Source organism: Onychomys torridus, chromosome 9, assembly GCF_903995425.1.
Source record: "Onychomys torridus chromosome 9, mOncTor1.1, whole genome shotgun sequence".
NCBI lineage: Eukaryota > Metazoa > Chordata > Mammalia > Rodentia > Cricetidae > Onychomys > Onychomys torridus.
Window position 1 is genome coordinate 1,065,923 of NC_050451.1, and position 22,144 is coordinate 1,088,066.

The 22,144-nt window shown below is 36.3% G+C and overlaps 2 protein-coding genes across 11 annotated transcripts in view; one reads left to right on the top strand and one right to left on the bottom strand.

Moving 5' to 3' along the window:
- Window positions 1–21,353, top strand: part of Tasor (transcription activation suppressor) — a 56,437-nt gene extending 35,084 nt beyond the window's left edge. For 2 of the 4 annotated variants that reach the window (XM_036198751.1, XM_036198753.1), the window contains exons 16-24: window positions 3,254–3,398; window positions 4,571–4,630; window positions 8,990–9,909; window positions 12,814–12,936; window positions 13,887–14,046; window positions 14,721–14,829; window positions 17,469–17,647; window positions 17,796–17,960; window positions 18,797–21,353. In XM_036198751.1, the coding sequence (XP_036054644.1) occupies window positions 3,254–3,398; window positions 4,571–4,630; window positions 8,990–9,909; window positions 12,814–12,936; window positions 13,887–14,046; window positions 14,721–14,829; window positions 17,469–17,647; window positions 17,796–17,960; window positions 18,797–19,278 (2,343 nt within the window). In that variant the 3' untranslated portion in view covers window positions 19,279–21,353. Of the gene's footprint in view, window positions 1–3,253; window positions 3,399–4,570; window positions 4,631–8,989; window positions 9,910–12,813; window positions 12,937–13,886; window positions 14,047–14,720; window positions 14,830–17,468; window positions 17,648–17,795; window positions 17,961–18,519 lie in introns of all 4 variants that reach the window. The other 2 variants (XM_036198754.1, XM_036198752.1) reach the window with 2 other exon arrangements.
- The window catches only part of Ccdc66 (coiled-coil domain containing 66), a 38,159-nt gene continuing 24,102 nt past the window's right edge, over window positions 8,088–22,144 (bottom strand). For 3 of the 7 annotated variants that reach the window (XR_004945888.1, XR_004945885.1, XR_004945887.1), the window contains 5 exons: window positions 21,880–22,133; window positions 21,450–21,571; window positions 19,408–20,542; window positions 19,009–19,051; window positions 8,088–9,708 (listed from right to left, as the gene is read on the bottom strand). Coding sequence is in view for 3 of the 7 variants with exons in the window: in XM_036198755.1 (XP_036054648.1) it covers window positions 20,456–20,542; window positions 21,450–21,571; window positions 21,880–22,133 (463 nt within the window). In the remaining 4 variants the exon portion in view is untranslated. Of the gene's footprint in view, window positions 9,709–15,916; window positions 20,543–21,449; window positions 21,572–21,879; window positions 22,134–22,144 lie in introns of those variants that run through there. The other 4 variants (XR_004945886.1, XM_036198756.1, XM_036198755.1 and 1 more) reach the window with 4 other exon arrangements.

The following is a 22,144-nucleotide window of genomic DNA, read 5'->3' on the forward strand; positions in this document are numbered from 1 at the left end:
AAAGCACCTTAAATATAATCTCCTTTGCCTAGCCCTTTTCCTAACCCTTAACAACAACTTGTAACTAACCCTCCTAAACAATGAAAATTATCCCAGATCCAAAACCCATTAAAAGACCAAAAAAACCACCTACCCCACACCACCTCTTTTGGAATGTGGGCATCGTATTCTTTAAATTGCTTCCTGCTGGGTATGGATGAAGGTATCTTTATTCTGAAAAGAAAAATTTTGGGTTAATTGTTAAATTCTAGGAAAGGTAACTATATCCTTCATTATCCAGTCTGTGCATAATGCCAAAGTTCAGGGTTTATCTCAAGTCCTTATTTGAGTAGTCTTTGAAACTGGATCATCTTAGCTAGCCCTCTCAAAGTTGCTCTGAGCAGTTTGTTGTACAAAGCTGATCTGTAGATGATGTTTGTCAACTTAGTGATATTATTGTTCACGTGGAATTGTTGTGGGGCCCCATCTTCTTCCTGGAGACTTCAGTTGATGTCAGGCCTGGCTGAGATTTCCTGCAGATAACTGATTAGAGACTCAAACACAAAGACATATATAAGCAGCTAATTGAAGCTTTTTTCCTAGAATTAGTACTCTATACCATTAATATGTTAACAAAATTTAAAATATATATATTAATCTTAAGAATTTTGATATAAAATTCATACTTTAAGAAAAGTTTAAAGAATCAGAATAGAATCAAAGAATTGACATTAGTAGTAATAGAATTTGTTTTTTCTCCTGTCCCAAATCAGAAGATGGCTCGCTCTTTTGGCATGATACAGGGAGTTTGCATTTTCCTTTTAACAACAACATGCTTGAGTTTAAAGAAGGAGAGAGCCGTTCTCCAAATCCAAAGTCAGCTTCAAATTTTAATTGAACTGAGACTACAAGAAGACCAGTAGTGTTAAATTTCTTTAGAGAAGAACAGAAACATTTAGGAAGACTTAAGAAATTTTGTAGATGATATACCAATAGGCCATTTTACTCTTTTTTTCCTGGGACAGATGATAGAGATACAATTTTCCTCAGTTATGATAAAAGATAAGTTAGATATGAAACCTTAGATTCACAAATATAAGATAGGATATCTTTAATTTTGCCAAATAGACTAGTTATTATAGACTAGATATTATAACTGTAGTTCTTGCTTGATAATTGTTTTGTTACCTGTAATTTTACTATGTGAAAATTAAAACCTTCCTTTTTGAAAAAAAAGAAAAGGAGGTGCTGTGGGATGTTCTGTATGTTAAATGTGTTGCTCTGATTGGTTAATAAATAAAACACTGATTGGCTAGTAGCCAGGAAGGAAGAATAGGTGGGACAAAGAGAGGAGAATTCTGGGAAGTGGAAGGCTGAGTCTTAGAGATGCTGCCAGCCGCCATGAGGAGAAGCATGATGTAAGCCATGAGCCACGTGGCAAGGTATAGATTAGTAGAAATGGGTTAATTTAAGATATAAAAACTAGATAACAAGCCTGCTGTAGCTATGCAGTTTATAAGAAATATAAGTCTTTGTGTATTTACTTGGTTGGGTCTGAGCGGCTGTGGAACTGGCAGGTGAGAGAGATTTGTCCTGACTGAGCCAGGCAGGACCAGAAAGACTCCAGCTACACTAGCTAGATTGGCACAGCAGGAGTTAATTTCATATTGTTTTTATGATTAAATGAGTCCTCTAAACAGTGGCTGTTTTCTACTGTAACAGAAAGTGAGGCAGATGAAGCAGTTGAACTTAGTAATATGGAACTGCAAATTAAGTGTTTCAAATTGTGCAGATATAAATGGGTAGGCTTTGGGATTATCTCTGAGGTGATTCTCAGGTTTGCTTATTAAGGAATCCAGTTATTTATGTATGGCTTGTGTTGAGTAGACAGTGACTTTCTAAGTTAGTCCTTACTTTCCTAAGAGGAGCTGAATCGAGGAGAGGACCACAATGGCACATATTCTTAAGGGCTATTAGCTAATTTATTCTTCTGCCTTTGAATCAAAGTCATGTGTGCATGTTTCGGTCTTTCTTTATGTAATTTTGGGGTATTTATTTTAGGGAGAAGATGGTGGTAGGAGATTTATGTGGGTAGGCATTGAGATATTAACCTGTATTGTTAATGTTTCTTAATACATTTAACAAGAGTGTGGGCTGAATATAGGCCACTTTCTGTTTGTTTGTTTGTTTTATGATTTTTTTTTATGTACATTGATCTTTTGTCTACATGGTTGTATGAGGTTGTCGGACCGCCTGGAACAGGAATTAAAGACAGTTGTGAGCTGCCATGTGGGTCCTGGGAGTTGAACCTGGGTCCTTAGAAAGAGTAGCTAGTGCTCTTAACCACTGAGCCATCTCTCCAGCCCTCCTTCCTGGTTTTATACCTTAAAATTCTGTTTCTATTCATTTAAGTATTGCCTGTTGGTATTGTTAAATACAATGAAAGAGTTAAATATATAGCCTATAAAATTTAATACAAAAGTTTACCAGTCACTGCTTTAAGTCAACACTAGTTTTGCATGTGTGGTATGTATTTTGCATTTTTAAAGATTTACTTATTTTATTCATGTGATTGTCTTGTTTGCCTGTTTGTATACATTTGTATACACACCACATACATCTGGTGCCCTCTGAGAGCAGTAGGGGTGTCGGATCTCTTGAAAGAACTGAAGTTAAGATGGTTGTGAGCTGCTATGTGGGGTGCTAGGAATTGAACCTGGTCCTCTGCAAGAGCAGTTGGTGTTCTTTATTGCTGAGTGTTCATTTAATCTTTTTATTAAATTTTACTATTTTTTTTTTTTTGTGTGTGTGTACATGTGAAGGTCAGAGGATAACTTCTGAAAGTTATCCATTGTGTGGCTTCTGAAGAAAGTAGAGTACCTCAGGTCATCAGAGCTGGTGGCAAGTGCCTTTCCCCACAGAGCCGTCTTGCCAGTCCTCAGATAACCTTTAAGGACAATATATATTGTTTATTTCATTTATTGGGGGAAGTGTATGTTTATTCATGACAGGCTTTCACTCTGAACCCATGGTTGCCTCAAACTTTTGATCCTTACTACTTCTGCCTCCTGAACCTGCTTATGTATGCAAGCACTGCCATTCCTGGCCTTGGCAAAATGTATTTTAGATTTAAAGCTAGAGTATTATCATTTTACCATGTTGGTTTTATTTGTAATGTTTAGACTGAAGTTTATGCATTTGCTGTGAGGAAGTAGTGTAGTCTTGACATTAAATTTAAAAGGAAAGCTGTTGAATGTACGTCGTTTATTTTTAGGATCCACATTTAATTAGTGTCAATAACTTTGAAGAGTGCAGTCTCTGTCCTACTGTTTCCATTGAACATGGATTCCGTACGCAACACTCTAAGTCAAATGATGAAGAAGAGACAGAAATACACTGGAAATTGATTCCAATTACAGGTAAGAACTAGTATATTCAGTCATAGGTTTGCTTCCTTTTACTTAGGGACCAGTTTGTTGGAGAATTTCATCTTTCTAGATTCCTGTCTTGGTTTACGAGGTACCTATCTTACTTGGCTCTGCCATGAGTCTTTATTTTTAGCAATATATTATTTATCACTATTACCATTCTTGATTGACATCAGCAAGTATCTTCAAAAGGGCCTGTTAATACAGGGATTTAGAACATAATTACCCTTGTGGAGTTTTAGCATGCATGTTATCTATTAAAAACTGTTGATAGAAACAGAACTTGGAGAAGTAGGTGTTGGAGTGAAATGATGCTCTCTGGATAGCCACTACTTTTCACTTTACTAATCTAAACTTCACTACAACAAGCTGTCATCTAGCAAATGATCATATTGAGGCTCATCTGTGTGAAGGAAATTTGATTTCCTAATGGTTCATTCTGGAGCACAGCGTGAAATTACCAAATGCAAATACCTCATGGAAACTTACTGAACCCCTGGTGTTTGACAGTTGTTGAAAGATTGTCATTTGTAATATTCTTACTTGTCAATGCACACACTGTGTGCTCTTAATATTCAAGTTCTTATTCATCTTTGTTAGCTAAATATGTTTGGAATTGTTTTCTGGGCACATCTTTTTCATTCCTATACCTTTATTTAGCCTTTGGAAGGAAATTGAATAACTTGCTGAAAAGTAGACTGGCTTGTGACTTATAATCTATTAGATCAATAGGGATTCTGAGAATAATTTCTAAAACTTGAGTTTCCATGGGCTTCTGCACTTTTCTATACTTCGTACCTTACTGGAGGAGGCAAGAGACCCTAGACCTGATGATAGAGGAGAACTCTTTTATGAAATGGTGACATAGTGAGACTTTGAAATGAAATAGAAAAGTAGTTTGTAGGTGGTGGTTATTCTAACCTTTCTTCACTTAAAAACCTTCATAATTGCTGTTGAGTCATTTAAAGAAGTAATATAGGTATTTCTCTTTCCATCACCTGAATGGAAAGGGAAAGAACTTTCCATTTCCAAATGATCTTTCAAGAGTGTTTAGACAAAAAAGGAATATTCCTTTGTTAGCATTTGTGGTTGTCTGAACGGTGCCTAATAGGAATCACTGGTGTCTGAAGAGAATCTACAAATCTAATGGATGCTTTCCTCAGGAGGGAATGCAAGAAGCCCAGAAGACCAGCATGAGAAACATGGTGAGAAACAAACACCAGGTGAGAAGGCTCACTTTGCTTTTCTTCCCAATGTGCCCTTCTTCAGAATGGCTATACTTGCATTCTGGTTCTTCATCGGTAGGGCGTGGATTTACTTTGTGCTCCAAATAGAGAAGTTTAGACCTTTTTTTTTTTTTTTAAACTATCATTTTAACATTTAATTGTATCAGATATTCTTGTTACAAATGTGATCTGTGTTCTTGTCTATCTGATCAGGTGATTTAGGAATATGAAAATGTTTTCTTAATGCTTTTCTTCAGGTATTCTTTAAGAACCAATCTTTATTTTACAATGCAACAAGATAACCATAACCATTTTTTTACTTTTCATACTCTGTTCATACATAATCTTGAAATTTTTTTTTGCCAACCTTTTTAAGTATAAAGCTAACTTCTCAGATAGTTTAGGAGATTGAAAAACTATTTCTAGAAACAAAAATCCTAATTAGTTAAATGCAGTGGATGAACTGAAGATAGTCGTCTTTGTCTGACTGAGCTCAGTCATATTCAGCCTCTCTGCACGTCATTGTTGACATTATTTTCTTGTCTCAGTTTGCTAGTGATCTTTTTAATGTTTCTATTTGTTTTAATACTTGACTCTTCAAGAAATCTTGTGGGTCTTTTTGTTTGTTATTTTAATTTAGTAGGAAAGTTAGGTGACTTTCTTAGTATTCATGGAGAAGTCTGAAGGTTTCTTAATTTAGAAGGAAAGTTAAATGGCTTTTTTAGTAAATCTTTCTTAGTAAATTAACCCTTCTCATAATTTTCTTCAGGAAGATCTTTATCTCCTAGATGGTTTATTTTTAAAAATAGATGATGTAAGAAAGTACACACGTTTTAGTGTACAGCTCAGTAATGTTCACATAAGTATAATCTATGTGACTACTCCTCAAGTCCAGATAAAGAACAACCCCAGCACCCTAGCTTTCTTGTACATTTATTTTCCTGAGCCATGATCTCTGCGTTCACAGTAGGTAGCACTAATCTCACTTTCTTTACAGCGTTTTCAATTTTGTTCCCATAGATTGAATATACTCACGCCTGTTTGTTTGGCTCTTTCTTTTCAACTTTGATGTCAAGGTTTCATCTGTGTTGTGTATTGTCAGTACTTCTCTCTAGGAACCACAGTTACCTTGTTTGAACTTCATATTGTTCTTCCTCTTCCTTCAGATACTGTATTCATATTTTATAATTGAATGACAATTATATCTAAATGACATTATTGTCTGAGAAACAATGCATTTTCTTCACAGTTAAAAGTCAAATGATTGGTACTTTGTCAACGGTCAATAAAATAAATAGACACAAATTACAGATATATAGATTATATAGATATGACATCTCTGTTAAATCCTTTATTGATGGAGGGTGTTTTTTGTTTTGTTTTGTTTTGTTTCCCCTTTTCTTTCGAGACAGGGTTTCTCTGTGTAGCTTTGCGCCTTTCCTGGATCTCACTCTGTAGCCCAGGCTGGTTTCAAACTCACAGAGATCCACCTGCCTCTGCCTCCCAAGTGCTGGGATTAAAGGCATTGTGACACCACCGCCTGGCTGAAGATTGTTTTTTAAGAAGTGTGGATCTTAAAATCATATAGAGTAATTTGTGCAAAATAAAATTATGTTTATTCACAATTTAAAGAGGTTTATTTGGCTTATAATTGTCATGTGTGGGTATGAATAGGGATGAGGAGTACCTTTGAGTGTTTAGGGGTAACTAAGTGTATATGGAGGCTAGAAGAGAACTTTCGTTTCTTCCTTTATTGCTGTTTTTTGCCGTACTACTTTGAGGGTTGGTTTTCACTGAAATAGAAGCTTGCCCTTTCAGTTAGGCTGTTTTGCCATCAAGCTCCTGAGGTCCACCTCTTTGAACCCCACGGTATTACAGGCATGTGCATCCATGCCTGGCTTTTTACATGTTATGGAGATTTGAACTCTGGTCCTAATGTTTGCATAGCAAGTGCTTTTATCCATTAACCATCTCTCTAGAATTTTGTTTTGTTTTGTTTTGAAACAGAAGGTTTTCCTGTGCAGCCTATGCTGTCCTGGAACTTGCTCTGCCTCAAACTCAGAGATTTGCCTGCCTCTGCCTACCAAGGACTGGGATTAATTTAAAGGTGTATGCCCCCATCCCGGCTTGCCCCTAGAAGTTTTAATATGGAAAAACTCTACCTGAGATTGAAGTTACATTTAAATTTTTTTAAAGGCTGTTGAAAGTCCATGTCCTGATGTTTTTCCCCCCGGTGGTATGGTAGCTCAAGCATAGCTCTTATTTCAAACATCTGTTAAAGACAGATGCCTATATTGTTACACAATAAATGTGTTGAAAGACTACCTATATTTTTAAAACTTACTATTTAAATCAAAATAATTGCTCTCAATTTATCTAGTACTCAGGAAGCTGAGGCAGGAAGATTTATGAGTTCAAAGCCACCCTGACCCTGTCTCACAAAAACAAAAGAGAATGAGGGTTAAAAAACAGAAAAAAGTATTATTTTTCTTTGCTCTCAATAGGTTAGCCATTGTTACCAATTTCTTTTTTTTTTTTCTTTCTTTTTTCTTTTTTTGTTTTTTTGAGACAGGGTGTCTTTAAACTACATTTTTAATGTTGTAAATTTAAGGATAGAATATTCAGTATTCCTGAGTCTTCTAGAACTTAAACTTTATACATTTCACACAGTTTTAATTGTTGACAAATTGGGTGTTTTGCTTTTCTTTCTTGTTTTGACCTTTGTGCCTGTTTTTACTGTATAAGTATCTTTATAGTATTTGAATGTAGTGATCATGACATCGAAAAACTGAGTGTGTGGAAAATAAAAATGGGATTTTGTGTAGAAAGAATGTGTGGCTACATCTGAGTACAAACTTGCATTGTAAATTCACTGCAATACTATAGGTTTGAAAATTTATAAATGGATTTTCTGATTTAGAGTCACCATTGTCTATACTACAGTAGTGCTGTGTTAGGGAACGGTGTTGGCTTAAGACTTAAGGGAAATTTCTAATTTTTCAAAGTCTTAAAATTGTGTGATAACTTTTTAGGCAAAAATTTTGGCTTTATTTCTCTAAAATATATTACTGTAAATTAAAGTTAGATATATTTTCCTCTTATATTTAAAAAGAGGGTGCTTGCTTTGAAAAGTAGTTTTAAAAAATGAGTCATGTTTGAATTTAAGATTTGTGGGGAAAACAACAGTGTGATCTTACAGATTCAGCCAGTTCTTACAAGTCAAAGGTTGTAGTCCTATTAGCACTGGATTACACAAAGTCCTTGTAATCCAAAATGCATAGTTTTGGATTACAGGAATAAAGAAATAAAAGAGCAGGGCGTTGGTGGCGCACACCTTTAATCCCAGCACTTGGGAGGCAGAGGCAGGCGGATCTCTGTAAGTTCGAGGCCAACCTGGGCTACCAAATGAGTTCCAGGAAAGGTGCAAAGCTACACAGGGAAACCTTGTCTCAAAAACCAAAAAAAAAGAAAAGAAATAAAGAAAATTTCTTATTTCTTTTTGGAATTGTTTACAAGTAAATTAAATACTAGGAGATCATTATCAAAGGTACTACTCAATGCAGCTATGAAATATTTCAATTCTTTTTTTGAGCCTTTCTTTCCTGACAGAATGAGTCTGTTAAGTTGTAGGCAATCTATTAACCAACCTGTATGTGAAAGCCAGCCTGAAAACAGACACAATTAATTTAAGGTTTTTTTTTTAAAGATTTATTTAATGTACTTCAGGGTTTTGACTGCATGTGTATCTATCTGTATGATGGTGTCAAATCCCCTGGGTCTCAAGTTACAGTTGGGAACTACTATGTGGGTGCTGGGAATTGAACCCAGGACTTTCGGAAGAGCAGCCAGTGCTCTTCACTGCTTGAGCCATTTCTACAGCCCCTAATTTTTTAAGATCTTAAAGGCAACAGTATTTCTGATGGGCCTTCCAGTTGCCTTATTTTCATTCTTAAACTAAAGTGGTATTGTCATTACTTGGCCGTGGAATCCAGTATTACAATAGTCTGTTAACATCAGATGTATAGAATGGTAGGAAAGCAAAAACAGGGAAGTGACTTGACTTGTTTATGCCAAAGAGGAACTTTTTTTAAAAATCTTTTTGCAGAGGCCCTTTGGAACACTTGGAAAGAAAGCATAGAAACTGTTCAATGTTGCTACTCTGTCTACTGAAATCCAAAGCCTAGCCTATAAGTAGAGCAGATAGGGTTCACACAGTTTGTTGAGGTTTTAAATTTACTTTGCAATGCATATTTTCAAATATATACCTAAACTGATAAGTTTTAAAATGAGTTTTTGTTAGTTTTTTAATGTTACCCATTTGGATTGCTCTTATAATAATAAATTCTTCTTGTATAGGAATGAAATCACCAGGAGAACAACTGGTGTGTCTACCACCAGCGGAGGCCTTTCCTAATGACCCTCGGGTAATAAATAGAGAAAGAAGTTCTGATTACCAGTTTCCATCATCTCCATTTACAGACACTGTAAAGGGCACCACTGAGGAGGACCTGTTGACAGGTCCAGTGGTGACAGTGGAAGAGCAGTGTGTGCCAGCAGCTGAGCCTCCTACAGTGAGCGAAACTACAGAGAACACAGTGTTAGGAGAGTTCCATCTCTTTTCTAGAAAGATAGAAGAGATTCTGAAGCAAAAGAATGTTTCATATGTTAGTACAATTTCCACACCTATTTTTTCAGCACAAGAGAAGATGAATCGCCTTTCTGAGTTCATATATTCTAAGACTTCAAAAGCTGGTGTACAGGAATTTGTAGATGGTTTGCACGAAAAACTAAATACTATTATTATTAAAGCATCAGCTAAGGGTGGGAATTTGCCACCAGTAAGTCCTAGTCATTCTCATACAACAGCATTGACTCCTCTGGGAAGGCATGTTGTATCCATTTCTTCAAGTGACTTCAGCAGCAAAGACCTTTTTGAGCCGCTGTGTCCTGACCCTTTGAGAGGTAACAGTTCTAATGAGCAGTATTCCTCTTCGCTTGAAGTAGAAATGAACCAGCCACACCACCGCAAGGAGTTCATGTTGACTTCTGACCACACTGTACCCGGTGACCCTGCCCTGGAACCAGTGGAAAAAGAAATAACAAAATCACCCAGTGATATAAACATTTCTGCACAACCAGCTCTTTCAAATTTTATAAGCCAGTTAGAACCTGAAGTATTTAATAGTTTGGTTAAAATAATGAAAGATGTCCAGAAAAATACTGTGAAATTTTACATTCATGAAGAAGAGGAAAGTGTGCTTTGCAAAGAAATAAAGGTAACTATTGAGAAGGTAATCATAGCAATGTATAAACTCTGGTCTGAAATCTATAAAATAAAATTGAATTTTAAAGGTGGCCATGATATAGTTTCTGAATTTAGTAATTCATAATTGAATAAAATAGGAGTGCATTGAACTAAACAAAGAATCTATGATCTCAACATTGTACAAGTCAGAATCTTTTTGTGTAACTAAGGGCCTGGAGCTGCAGCTCAATTAGCATGTGTTAAACCCTGAGTTTGAAACCACCTCTCGCCCCCTACTGTCATGGGTTAGGAAGAAGCCTCTGGTCATAATGCAGATTTCCTTGATTCTAAGATTGGCTTAAAAAAAAAAAACAAAACAAACAAACAAACAAACAACTTAGATGTTTTTAAATTTTTTATTTTTTATTTTTGGAGGGTACTAAAGTGCACATACGGAGGTTCTAGGACAACTTGTGAGAGTCAGTTCTCTCTGTACTACATGAGCCCTGGGGATAGCAAGTACCTTTACCTGCTGAGTCATCTTGCTGGCCTTTGATTTAGTGATTTTAAATAAGGTTTTCTTACTTGGTTTTTAATGAATGAGAAGGAGAACTGCAAAGAGTTAATGTAGATTCTAGTGTTCATCTCAGGGGATTTTATCAATCAGATGGAAACATCTGTTTAGAAATGGCATAATGATAACGTTCATGTGTCTATTTTTGATGCCCTGACCACTGTCACAGCTTTTAATGATTAAAAAACTTTTGGTCCTGAAAGACTCCCAAAACTGTAGAATACCATTTCAGGTATTTGATCTGGGGGTTTTGAAGTAACTGTTTGGCTTCATTTGTAGAATTCATTTATTGTGACTGGAGTTTCTGTATGTCTTGTTAGAGGAAACAGAGGGACTATAAATGACTTAAAACATGAAATAGTTTAGAAACTCAGTAGTGATAACAAATGCATAATCTATTTTTCTTCATAAGGTATCTCATGTTAGCTTGTTTGATGTGGGATCCCAAGTAATGAAGAACATTGAAATGGAAAAGGATGCCTAGCACTTTTGTGCTTTACTTATGTTTTCTTAGGAGGGTGAAAAGAGACTTGGCTGCATCTTTGTCCTCTCCAATTAACTTTCCCAACTCTAAAAACACATTTCGAACACAGAGCTCTCAACATAGCTGCATATTGGTATAGTACTAGGCAAGAGAGTTAAGTTGAACACAGTGTAATTTTCCCTTTTAAAAAATGGATTGGTAAATACCCGTGTGACATCTATATTGAAGAGAGGAAATACAATTCTCTGAGTGGTGCTTTGAATTATAGCATAAATCATTATTATTTACATAGAGTAAGACATTCTCTCTTTCAAGTCTTGTAGAAAATTGGGTTGGAACATTATTATTATTAGCGCTCTACCACTGAGCTAAATCTCCAACCTGGAATATTATGTTTTATTTGTTATTTTTAAGCAGGGTTTTACCGTGTAGTCCTGGCTATCCTGGAACTCATGTGTAGACCAAGGAAGGTGGCCTCAAACTCAGAGATCCACCAGACACTGCTTTATGAATACTGTTTCTGGCAGGGCACTTTAATTCTTTTAATCAGTGGAAATTTTCTTGCTAAAGCTTAGGGTAAAAGGCCATTAATAATTTAAAGTTCTAAATATTTCTGAAATCAAGACTGTTTTGTTACTATATCAATTATGTAGTAGTATCCAGAATAATAAGAATTTTGAAGTTTGAATTAAGAAATGTAAAAAGGGGGCTGGTCAGATGCGGTTAAGAGCACTGGCTCTTCTTTCAGAGACCCTGAGTTCAATTCCCAGCAGCTACATGGTGGCTCACAGCCGTTTATAATGGGATCTGATTCCCCTCTCCTGGTGTGCATGAAGACAGGTCACTCATATACATAAAATATTTTTTTTTTAAATGTAAAAAGAGCACAGTCAGCCCATCAGTGGTGGCGCACGACTTTAATCCCATCACTCGGGAGGCAGAGGCAGGTGGATCTCTGTGAGTTCGAGGCCAGCCTGGTCTACAGAGCAAGTTCCAGGACAGGCACCAAAACCTACACAGAGAAACCCTGTCTCAAAAAACAAAACAACAACAACAACATCAAAAACAAACAAAAAAGCACAATCACCAATGGTCCTGTCAGGTAATTTACCTTTTCATATTAGTAAACTACAGGGTACTTTGAGATCTTTCTAAAAACTTCCCAGTGGAAGGCAAAATCATTGTGGAAAATGCTGTCTTGACAAGTGGTAGTCCTTGTCAAGAAGGGTTTTGATTATGCTATCTGACCAACTCTACTAATGTAGAGAAAATTAATCTCCTGTCTTTGGAATGAAGAGTGTCACCTCAGGATCATGCAGTTCGCTTCAGGTTTGGCCAGCAAGCAAGCGAAGTGCTAGGGAGCTCATCAGGGGTTTACTACTACTTGTGTCCCGTGAAAAGGTAGTGCTGTATTTGAAGATGGGAACTTGACAGAAAGGGCCAAATTAGTATGTGAATATCATTGCTCTTACTAAAGATGTCACATGAATTACTTTTGAGTTGTTTTGGATTAAATAATCTTCAATGGTCATGCACTTGCTCTGAAGGGAAGTATTTCTGGTAATACTGTCACAGATCACTAAGAGCCAGCCTAAGGAAAGGAAAGGCGAAACAAGGGAGTGGCTAGGACCAGGCCCTGGGTTTACAGTAATGAAAGTAAGTGGGCCAAGAATCTGACTAACCCATTGTTCTAATAGCAATTTAGATTTAGTGTGCGTTCTTCAAACTGTAAGAGTGGATACGATGAGCTCCCCAGTCTCCTAAAGTTAAAGTTGATAGTGTCTTAGGTAAAACTTATCAGCTTATGTTTCCTTTTCCACGTTGGAAGTTGATGTTTGATGTTTGTTAATATTGACTTAGTTGTTTTTCTTTGACAGGAGTATCTTACCAAATTAGGCAATACAGAATGTCACCCAGATCAGTTTTTGGAAAGAAGATCAACCTTAGATAAACTATTGATTATTATTCAAAATGAAGACATTGCAGATTTCATTCACAAGGTAGACAATAGTCCAGTTCACTGATTTGTTTTCTAAAACTACCCCATTATTAAATCTTACTCTGAGAACAAAACTTTGGTTTTAAAATAAGATAAAACTTAAGTATTTGTCCAAGAGCCAGCTTGTGAGAATTGTTTATGTGAAGGGGTTGGATGTTATGAATTTTCCATTATTGAGATTAGTTAAAATAAAATAAGATAAAACTTAAGTATTTGTCCAAGAGCCAGCTTGTGAGAATTGTTTATGTGAAGGGGTTGGATGTTATGAATTTTCCGTTATTGAGATTAGTTAAAATTAATAAATGGGCTGGATTCTTGAATGTAGAGGGGGAGGGGCGTTCTGGTATCTCTTTCATACTGTTATCTATATATGAATGTCTAGATAAAACTTTGTGCCATGAATCGCCATTCACCTTGGATTTAGCAGTATGTTGTCCAGGTCTTAGGAGGCTGCCTCAAATCAGCCTTTCATTACTGTCCCAGCACCAAAGGCTCTCCTCCCACCCCAGTTTTTTTTTTTTTTCTTTCTTTTTTTTTTTTTTTTTTTTCCTTTTAGGCTGTATCCTGTCTAGCCTAGACTGGCTCAAACTATGTAGCCCAGGCTGGCCTCCTAATCCTCCTTCCTCCTTATGTCAGGTAGGATGACAGATAGATATCACCATACCTGACCCCTAGTTTTGAGTTCTGGCTGTGTATAGGTTTAGAGAGATACGTTAGCATTTTATCCATTTTGTGTCCAGCCTAATGTAAACTCCTTTTCCCTTAGTATTCTGTTAATATTGGTTTATATTGGGAAGTAATACTTAAAATATTAATTTTGTGACTTTTCTGAGGCAATGATGAGCAATAGTGTATTTTTTTTTAAACTTTATCCTTAGGCTATTCTATATTTAAATATATTTATTTGTTCATTTATCCATCCTATTTCTGGTTTTGTTTGGTATTTAACAGGTACCTGGCTTGGTGACTTTAAAGAAGCTCCCATGTGTTAGTTTTGCTGGTGTTGATAGCCTGGATGATGTTAAAAATCATACATACAATGAGCTATTTGTGTCTGGTGGCTTTATTGTGTCTGATGAATCAATTCTAAATCCAGAGGTTGTCACAGTTGGTAAGAATGAGTGTGTTATTTTTAGCATGTTATTTGTGGGTTTTGGTTGCCCTAAGTTTTCAGGGAAAATTTAAGCTAAGGGATTAAAAAATGTATTATCGCTGGGCGGTGGTGGCGCACGCCTTTAGTCCCATCACTCGGGAGGCAGAAGCAGGAGGATCTGTGAGTTTGAGGCCAGCCTGGGCTACAGAGTGAGTTCCAGGAAAGGCGCAAAGCTACACAGAGATACCCTGTCTCGAAAATAAATAAAGTATTACCTATTGTGTCATTTGCAGCTAACTGGCTTATTTCTATCTTTTCCTGAGCTTTTGCCACCTCCGTTTTCTTCTCCATTCTGTCTTTATAGGTTTAGAGATACACTTAACATTTTATCCATTTTGTGTTGCAGCCTAATGTAAACACACACACACACACACACACACACACACACACACACACACACTACCTGCTATGGCACTTGGACTACTCCAGTGGTGGTATCATTATTGGGTATTTGTTTTGTTTGTGTTTTAAGGCTATAAGGAATTCCCTTTTCCCTCAGAGTAAGATGATGAATATATGGGACTTTGAAAATAGATCTATATAAATATGAATAAGCACTTCTTACAAAATGTCGGCATGGCATAGACTGTTTAATACTGACTTTAAAATCTGAATTTCATTGTCTCTAACAGAGAGCCTGAAAAAATTTTTGACATTCCTTGAAGAACTTAGTACTCCAGAAGGGAAATGGCAATGGAAAATCCACTGTAAATTCCAGAAGAAACTGAAGGAACTGGGCAGGTAAGATATGTGTAGATACTGAATTATTCCATTCTCTTTAAAGAAATGGTATTATTGTTGACATAGACTATTTGGTGAAATCCTCATAGTATATAAAGGTAGAATTGATTTAATCTGCTTGTGGATCTGCATAATCACAAAGATCAGAAATTTTCTGCTTATTTTTTTGTGATGCTAGAGTTGAGGCACATGTTTAGTTACATTTCAAGCCTTTTAGAAATATATTAATTTACTCTGATAACAACATACACCATTTTCCATACACACAATGTATTTTGGTCATATCTACTCCTTAACCAGCTCTTCCCAGGCTTCTCCATTTAACATATTCTCCCAAGTTTGTCTTTTTTCCTTTATAATCCAGAGTCCAATTATTGTTGCCTACATACTGTTATTTATTTATTTTTTGGCTGCCCACTGGAGCATAAGCATCCTATCAGGGCCCACACTTAGGTGAAGAAAAATGACACTTCCTTACCAGACTCGTATCAACTGTCAGTAGTTCCTTAGCTAGGGGTGGGGCCTCCTAAAGTATCGTCCCTGAACATGCTGGAATTCAGGCTGGCTTGATTGCATTCAAGTCTTGGGTAGGCAACCCTAGTTATTGTGCATTCTTGAACGCACCAGCCCTGTTAAAAGTCCAAAAGGCAGTTTCACCAGCACTCCACAGCATCTGGCTCTTAAAATATCTCTGCTCCCTGTTGTACATAGTTACCCAAGCCTTAGGGGAAAAGGCTGTGATATAGATGACACATTTAAAGCCTTTTAAAAACTGATCTGTAGCCGAGCGGTGGTGGCGCACGCCTTTAAAACAAAACAAACAACAACAAAATACTGATCTGTGAGCTGGGCAGTGGTGGCAAATGCTTTTATTTTATTTTTATTTATTTATTTATTTATTTGGTTTTTCGGGACAGGGTTTCTCTGTGTAGCTTTGGTGCCTGTCCTGGAACTCACTTGGTAGACCGGGCTGGCCTCGAACTCACAGAGATCCGCCTGGCTCTGCCTCCCAAGTGCTGGGATTACAGGTGTGCACCATCACTGCCTGGCAAATTTTTTTTTTTGGATGGCAAATACTTTTAATCCCAGCATTCAGAAGGTAGAGCAAGATCCAAGACAGGCACCAAACAACTCATCTATATTTGCAGTCTAAGTCAAACGCTGTCCCAAGTTAAGTACTTCAGGTAACTAATCATCAAAGGTTGATCTCATTCTGACAGGGTTCAATTAGAACACTGATTTATAATATGGATGTTCATGTGGTTTCTAGCATGTCTGGAAATTACTTCCTTGGAGTACTAGTTACTTGAAAAGTTCCATGAACAGTATGGTAAATTTGAGGTGCTGTGTCTTGTTAGTAGAGTATCTTTATAATGTAATTAATTACACATTAGAGGATTTTCATCAGCTAGAATTTCCTAAATGTAATTCATAGAATTTTGTGTGTGGAGCCATGTGCATGTTGGAGTATACTCACCTGTGCATTCAGAAGCCAAAGCAGGATGTCATTTATCTTTCTTTCTCTCCACCTTAATAGATGTATTACCATAACAACTACACTTTGCCAGGGAGCTCTCATGAACTGCCAGTCTTTGTTCTGCATGCTGGGATGGTAGATAGATACATCCAGCTGTGTGGGTTCTGGGGTTATGAATCAGGTCCTCCTGTCTGCAAGCCTTTTTTTTCCCAGTCCCCAATTTTTATAAGTTAATTTTACCCTCTTTGATTTAAGCTAGGCCTTTTGCTGTACGTTAACTCCAGTTAGCCTGCTGTTCACTTTGTAGACCAGGCTGGCCTTAAACTCATGGACAGTCCTTTTGCCTCTGCCTCCAAAGTATTGGGATTATACGCAGACACCACCAAAACAAGTTCTAGGTCTTTGGATTACTGTAACACCTATTAACATTCTCTGACAGTCTTCAGAAAATTCAAGGTTAAATAATTACAGTGTTTGGCTATGTACAGTAGTTAAAATGTTTTGAGACAGTCTCATTATATAATTCAGAATGGCTTCAAACTCAGTCGTCTTTCCTTAGCATCTTGAATGCTGTAATTTAAAAAGTTGTAACACACACGTGGCAAATACTGAACTTTTTTATTTAGTCTTACTCATTTTCACAGCCTGTGAAATAGACAAAGGGCAAGTCTTAAGTTCATATGTAGTGTATCCAAAGGTGTATCTCCAGTTTTTACCTTGAAGTATTATAAATAGCTTAAAAGCTGCATGTTAGGAAGAATTATACTCTATTTGTCTATGAGACAAGGTAGCCTGGGCTATCCACCTCCTGAAATGCTGCTATTATAGACATGCCACTGTGCCCAACTTTTTTGTTCTTTAATGTCCTTAACATTTAAAATTAATAAAACTAAGAATAATTTAATAGAATGACTGGTTCAGGTTTTAGTCTAACTGCATTAAAGAGCCCCCCCCCCCCCAAAAAAAAATGCTTGTCAGATGCACAGTTCTTTTTTCCTTCCTTCTTAAACCAGCATTCTTATATCAAACAGTAAGGTCAACAGCTTGTCGTGGTTATTAGTTTCCTCAGTTGAGAAGTACTTTTAATTAACTGAAGCAGAATTTCCCATAGCGAATTTTAAAATGCCAATATCTAGGTACTGAACTCTGCTTAATCTTACAGATTGAATACTAAAGCTCTGAGTCTGCTGTCTCTTCTAAATGTATATCAGAAGAAACATCTGGTTGAGATTTTGTCCTATCACAATTGTGATTCACAAACTCGAAATGCTCCAGAAATGGACTGCCTTATCAGGCTTCAGGCTCAGAACATACAACAGCGACACATAGTCTTTCTAACAGGTAGGAACATGCTCTTGCTGATAGAAGAGTTAGTGAAATAATTTCAGGGGGCTGGAGTAGGTGTTAAATTATAATTCTGACTATATGATGGGAAGCATTTTGTTGACAGCAGGTATCAGTTTATGTACATTTTCTTTTTTTAATTTAGAGAAGACTATCAAGATGGTTTCCAGTTATACAGATAATGGAATTATAGTTGCAACTGCTGAAGACTTTATGCAAAACTTTAAAAGTCTTGTGGGATATCATAACTCAGTCACAGAAGAAAGTCTTCCGCTGCTTGGTGCTATTGAGAATCTTGAGTCACAGTCAGGTAACTTTTTAGTAGTTTTTGTTTTCTTTAGGTGAGGTAGAATGAGGAATGGTTTTGTTTATCCAATAGTGAAATGTTTATTGACACCATTTACTCAGTGTCAATAATAGACATCACTGTAGGACTTAGTATAATATACAAGATCTGCTCATTTATTGTAGTCAGTACAAGTTGTTAGTATATAGACTATGTAATTCACTCGTCTATTCTGTGGACGGCACATACTTAGAGGATTAATTTTCCCTATGAGTGTATGTAAGCTGTTAGTTTTTATTAAGGCAGGCAGATAGAGGGATTGTTGGGCTACAGAAGGTCTTCAGATATATGTGTTAATTTAATTACAGGTAGTGAGGGTATCTTACCTTCAGTCTTCTGTGATATGGCCTCTGCTTGGTTCCAGACTTTAAAATAAAAGCTGTTCTTTAATTATTTTTGGTGAAAAGCAGAGATGACTGAGCATTCAGCAGAGCTAACCAGTTTAGAAATTCAGTGAAGCTACATGTCAGAAGTTTTATTTTATATTTGTCTTATGAAATACTGAATTACCGTATAACTTTAGATGCTGTTTTGACATTAACCCCTTTGGAGCTGGGAGTTGGGGTTTCCCACCATTAAACGTGAACACATTTCGCAGAAGCTTTTAGCATCGGATTATCTGGACACTCACACCTAGTGTGAGTGTTGTGACTAAGTGAACTTGTGGCAGAAGACCAAGCTTTAAGGGATTGTGGACTTTGCAGATCCTGACGCACTATGTTGTGTGAGTAGTGTAAATTTTACAAACTATACAAATTGTGTATTTCAATAGAGGAGGGCTTTTTGTTTTTTAAATGTAGCTCTTTTAGAAAACGGTGAAAAGGATGAAGAGGATATGTCTCTGGATTCAGGGGATGAAATCTCACATATAGAAGTATTCAGCAGTTTTCATTCAGAAATATTGGCGAGAGAAACCAAAGGATCAAGTGGAACAGATCAAAAACAGAATATTGAAATTGAATTGCAGTCATCTCTTGACGTGCAAAAAAGTTTATTAGAAGATAAGACTTACCAAATTGATTGTGAAGAGAGAGCTCCTATTGATAGAGTATGCTCTGAAGGAGAGAACAGCAATTCAGCCGAACAAGATTCATATAGCAACGGTCAGGCTTATCAAAATCAATTAAAAATGTCCCATCAGTTTAGTCATTTTAATGTTCTCACTCATCAGACGTTTCTGGGGACACCATATGCCCTTTCATCAACTCAGTCTCAAGAAAATGAAAATTACTTTTTATCTGCTTACAAAAACTTGGATAGAGAGAAATCTCCAGTAAGTTAAGGATGTGTCCAAAGATAAATTACAGTAAAAACCTCCCCACCACCACTACCAGAAAAAAAAAAAGTTGTTGTGGACTTTTTACAGTTTCTTAAAAGTGTGAATTGATGATTTAAAAACAAATTTCCTAACCTTTATGAAATGTTTTTTTCTTTCCCACGTACTTAAATCATGATGGCCTGTAACATTTGAAGCACCTGAAAATTGAAATAAATATATTTTTTGGACATACTGTAATCAGATTATCTCATGTTGGCACCTTTCAGTTTTACATTTGTTACCTGTACTTGGGCTTCAAATTGAAGTCTGTTTTATATGTAAAATTTGATGTTTATAAAAGAATGGTAAATAGTAATGACTTTCTTTAATGTCAGATAACTAACTTTGCTGAAATGTCTATTTATTTTGATTAAAGCTTTTGTATAGTGTTTTTACACAGGTATAAGCCAGCAGTGTCAATATTTATAGGATTTTTGGCTCAGTACCTCAAGCTATACCTAACAGTGCAGTTGCATTTTAGGTAGTAAACCTATGTCTATAATACCAAGTAGCATTTTCTCAATCTTTAGGTTTAGCTGTGTAGAAATTTAGCTTCACTTAAATTTTAGTCAGTCTTTGAGATCCTTGATAAATACTGTTTCGTGTGATCCTATAGTCAATCAAATGAACGTTTAAAAATGGGCCTTCTGTTTTCAATGGCATCGGATAATTGGAACAGATCTTTGAGGTGGTCTTAATTAGAACTAGTTAGGCACTTTAGTGCTATACTAAATCTATATAGAAAGACTGTATGGTGGAGATGAGATAATGCTAACTTCAATATTGTAAAAACTGGGGCATCTCTACCTTTAATGCAATGGAAACAAAATTTACAGAAAAGAAAAACCACAGGATTCTAAAATGAATTTGAGTTATTTCAGTAAGAGTCTAGCTCAGTGTGTTACTAGTACTTCTCATGCCCTAAAAGAACCTCTTACAGAACAAGCAACAATGTTAACAGGTCAGGGATCTCCAGACTCTATTATGGTAAGTAGAAAGTACTTTTACACCCTAGTATGACAGAGATCATTTTTTTTTAACTATAAACTGTTTTATTATATTTAAAAAATACAGCATTTCACTAGATAATGTGAAGTTTTTCATTGGGTGCTGGAATAATGCAGTTGAGTGGTGAGCACATTTAAAACGAAGAGCTAAAATTATCTTCTTGGTTTGCAGTTAAGGGCATGAGATTCGTTTCCAACTCCTTTTGTTTCTGGAGAAGACCCTGCAATCACATTGATAGTTTAGTGAAGGTGTATAGCCAACTTAAATACAAGATAGAGAAAAATGGAGCTCAGGATAGAACTGTTATTGGACATAGCTCAAGTTTCATCTTTTTTTAGTAATTCTTATACTGGACCTCCTTGTTCAGGTGTTACCTATCTAGAGTATTTTCTACTATACAAACAGGGATGATTGCTTTTTTTTTTTTTCAAAAAAAAAATTACTGCAACTGTGGATTTCAAATGAAATCCATTCTCAAGTGCTCTTAATATCATGAGACGACATGAGGGTCTTATTGTCCGAAATAGTATAAGGGTTAGGGTCAAGAGTGAACATCACACTCCTTTCTCTTGTTCCTTTGGGTGAGTTACCAAGGTTTCACTCAAGCTGTATGTAAGCAGAGGTAGCACTTAAAGAATACAAGTAAATGGGTCTGAATAGTTTTCTAGTTTTAGGTAGAATAATAAAGGATAAGCAACACATGAGCAAAATTCTTCTCAAATACAGTGTAATAAGCCCCTGGATAGGTTTCAGCACATTACTAGGGTGGTTTTTTTGTTGTTTTTTTGCCTGTATAAAGGTTATGCAAAAATCAGAGATGGGGATAAGTCTGGTGAATAGCTCCATGTATATAATTTCATTCTTTGAACAGATCTATTCTGTTCTAAACTTTAAAAAAAAGAATGGACCATATTGGTTAAAATTCATTAAAGCATAATTGTGTATTTGTTTCTTTCTTTGGTTTTAGCACTTTATTGTGTTTTGATGTTTAATGTACATATTTTTAAATAAAAATTGTCATAATATCCAAACTGTCTCATGACTTTCATTCTTAGGATACAAACACTGCCACCATATAGAGAGAACAAGCATCTAAACATCTAGTTACTTGGTAAAAAAGCTCATACCTGTCTTAATTCTGAAAGCCCCTTAAGGATAGCTTGCTGTCGATCCCTGTTTTTCACCAATCTAGGATTAAGAAGTGGGTCCTTGGTATGGTCGGAGTCAAATGGCTCTTGTTGGCCATAATCTGAAGGATAGAGGTAAGGTTTAAAACAGTTAAGCAAATTACTAATAGTTAGCTGTAGTATGTTAAATCTTTCATAGACTAATGTTGAAGCATTTAAGGTTGGGAGTTTATTACGCTATCTGTGTACATGTTGTGAGTACTGGTGCCTGTGGAAGCTGAAAGGCTTGAAATATTACCCTGGTGCTGGAGCACACTGCCACCTAATGTGGGTGCTAGGAACCAAACTTCTAAAGAACAATAGGCACTTTACCACTGAGCCATCTCTAGCCCCTCATCTTCAACTTTTATAGTAATGCTACTTAACTTACCATGTGATTTTTGGTATTGGTTGTCCTGGGTTGAAGGCCTCGACAAGGGTGCATCTGGATCAAGATAATAGATCTCATTTGTTCGAACGTAGGGAATGAAATGAGATGTCTCAGACAGCTCATCTGATGATTTAGTTTGACCATCTCCTAAGGTCAGATTCTCTTTTTCATAGTCATTATTTTTTAGTGGTAAGTATAATGAATTAGTCTGAGTTTGTTGAGTTCTATTCTTTACTGCTGGTGATGACTGAAACCTATCAAAAAC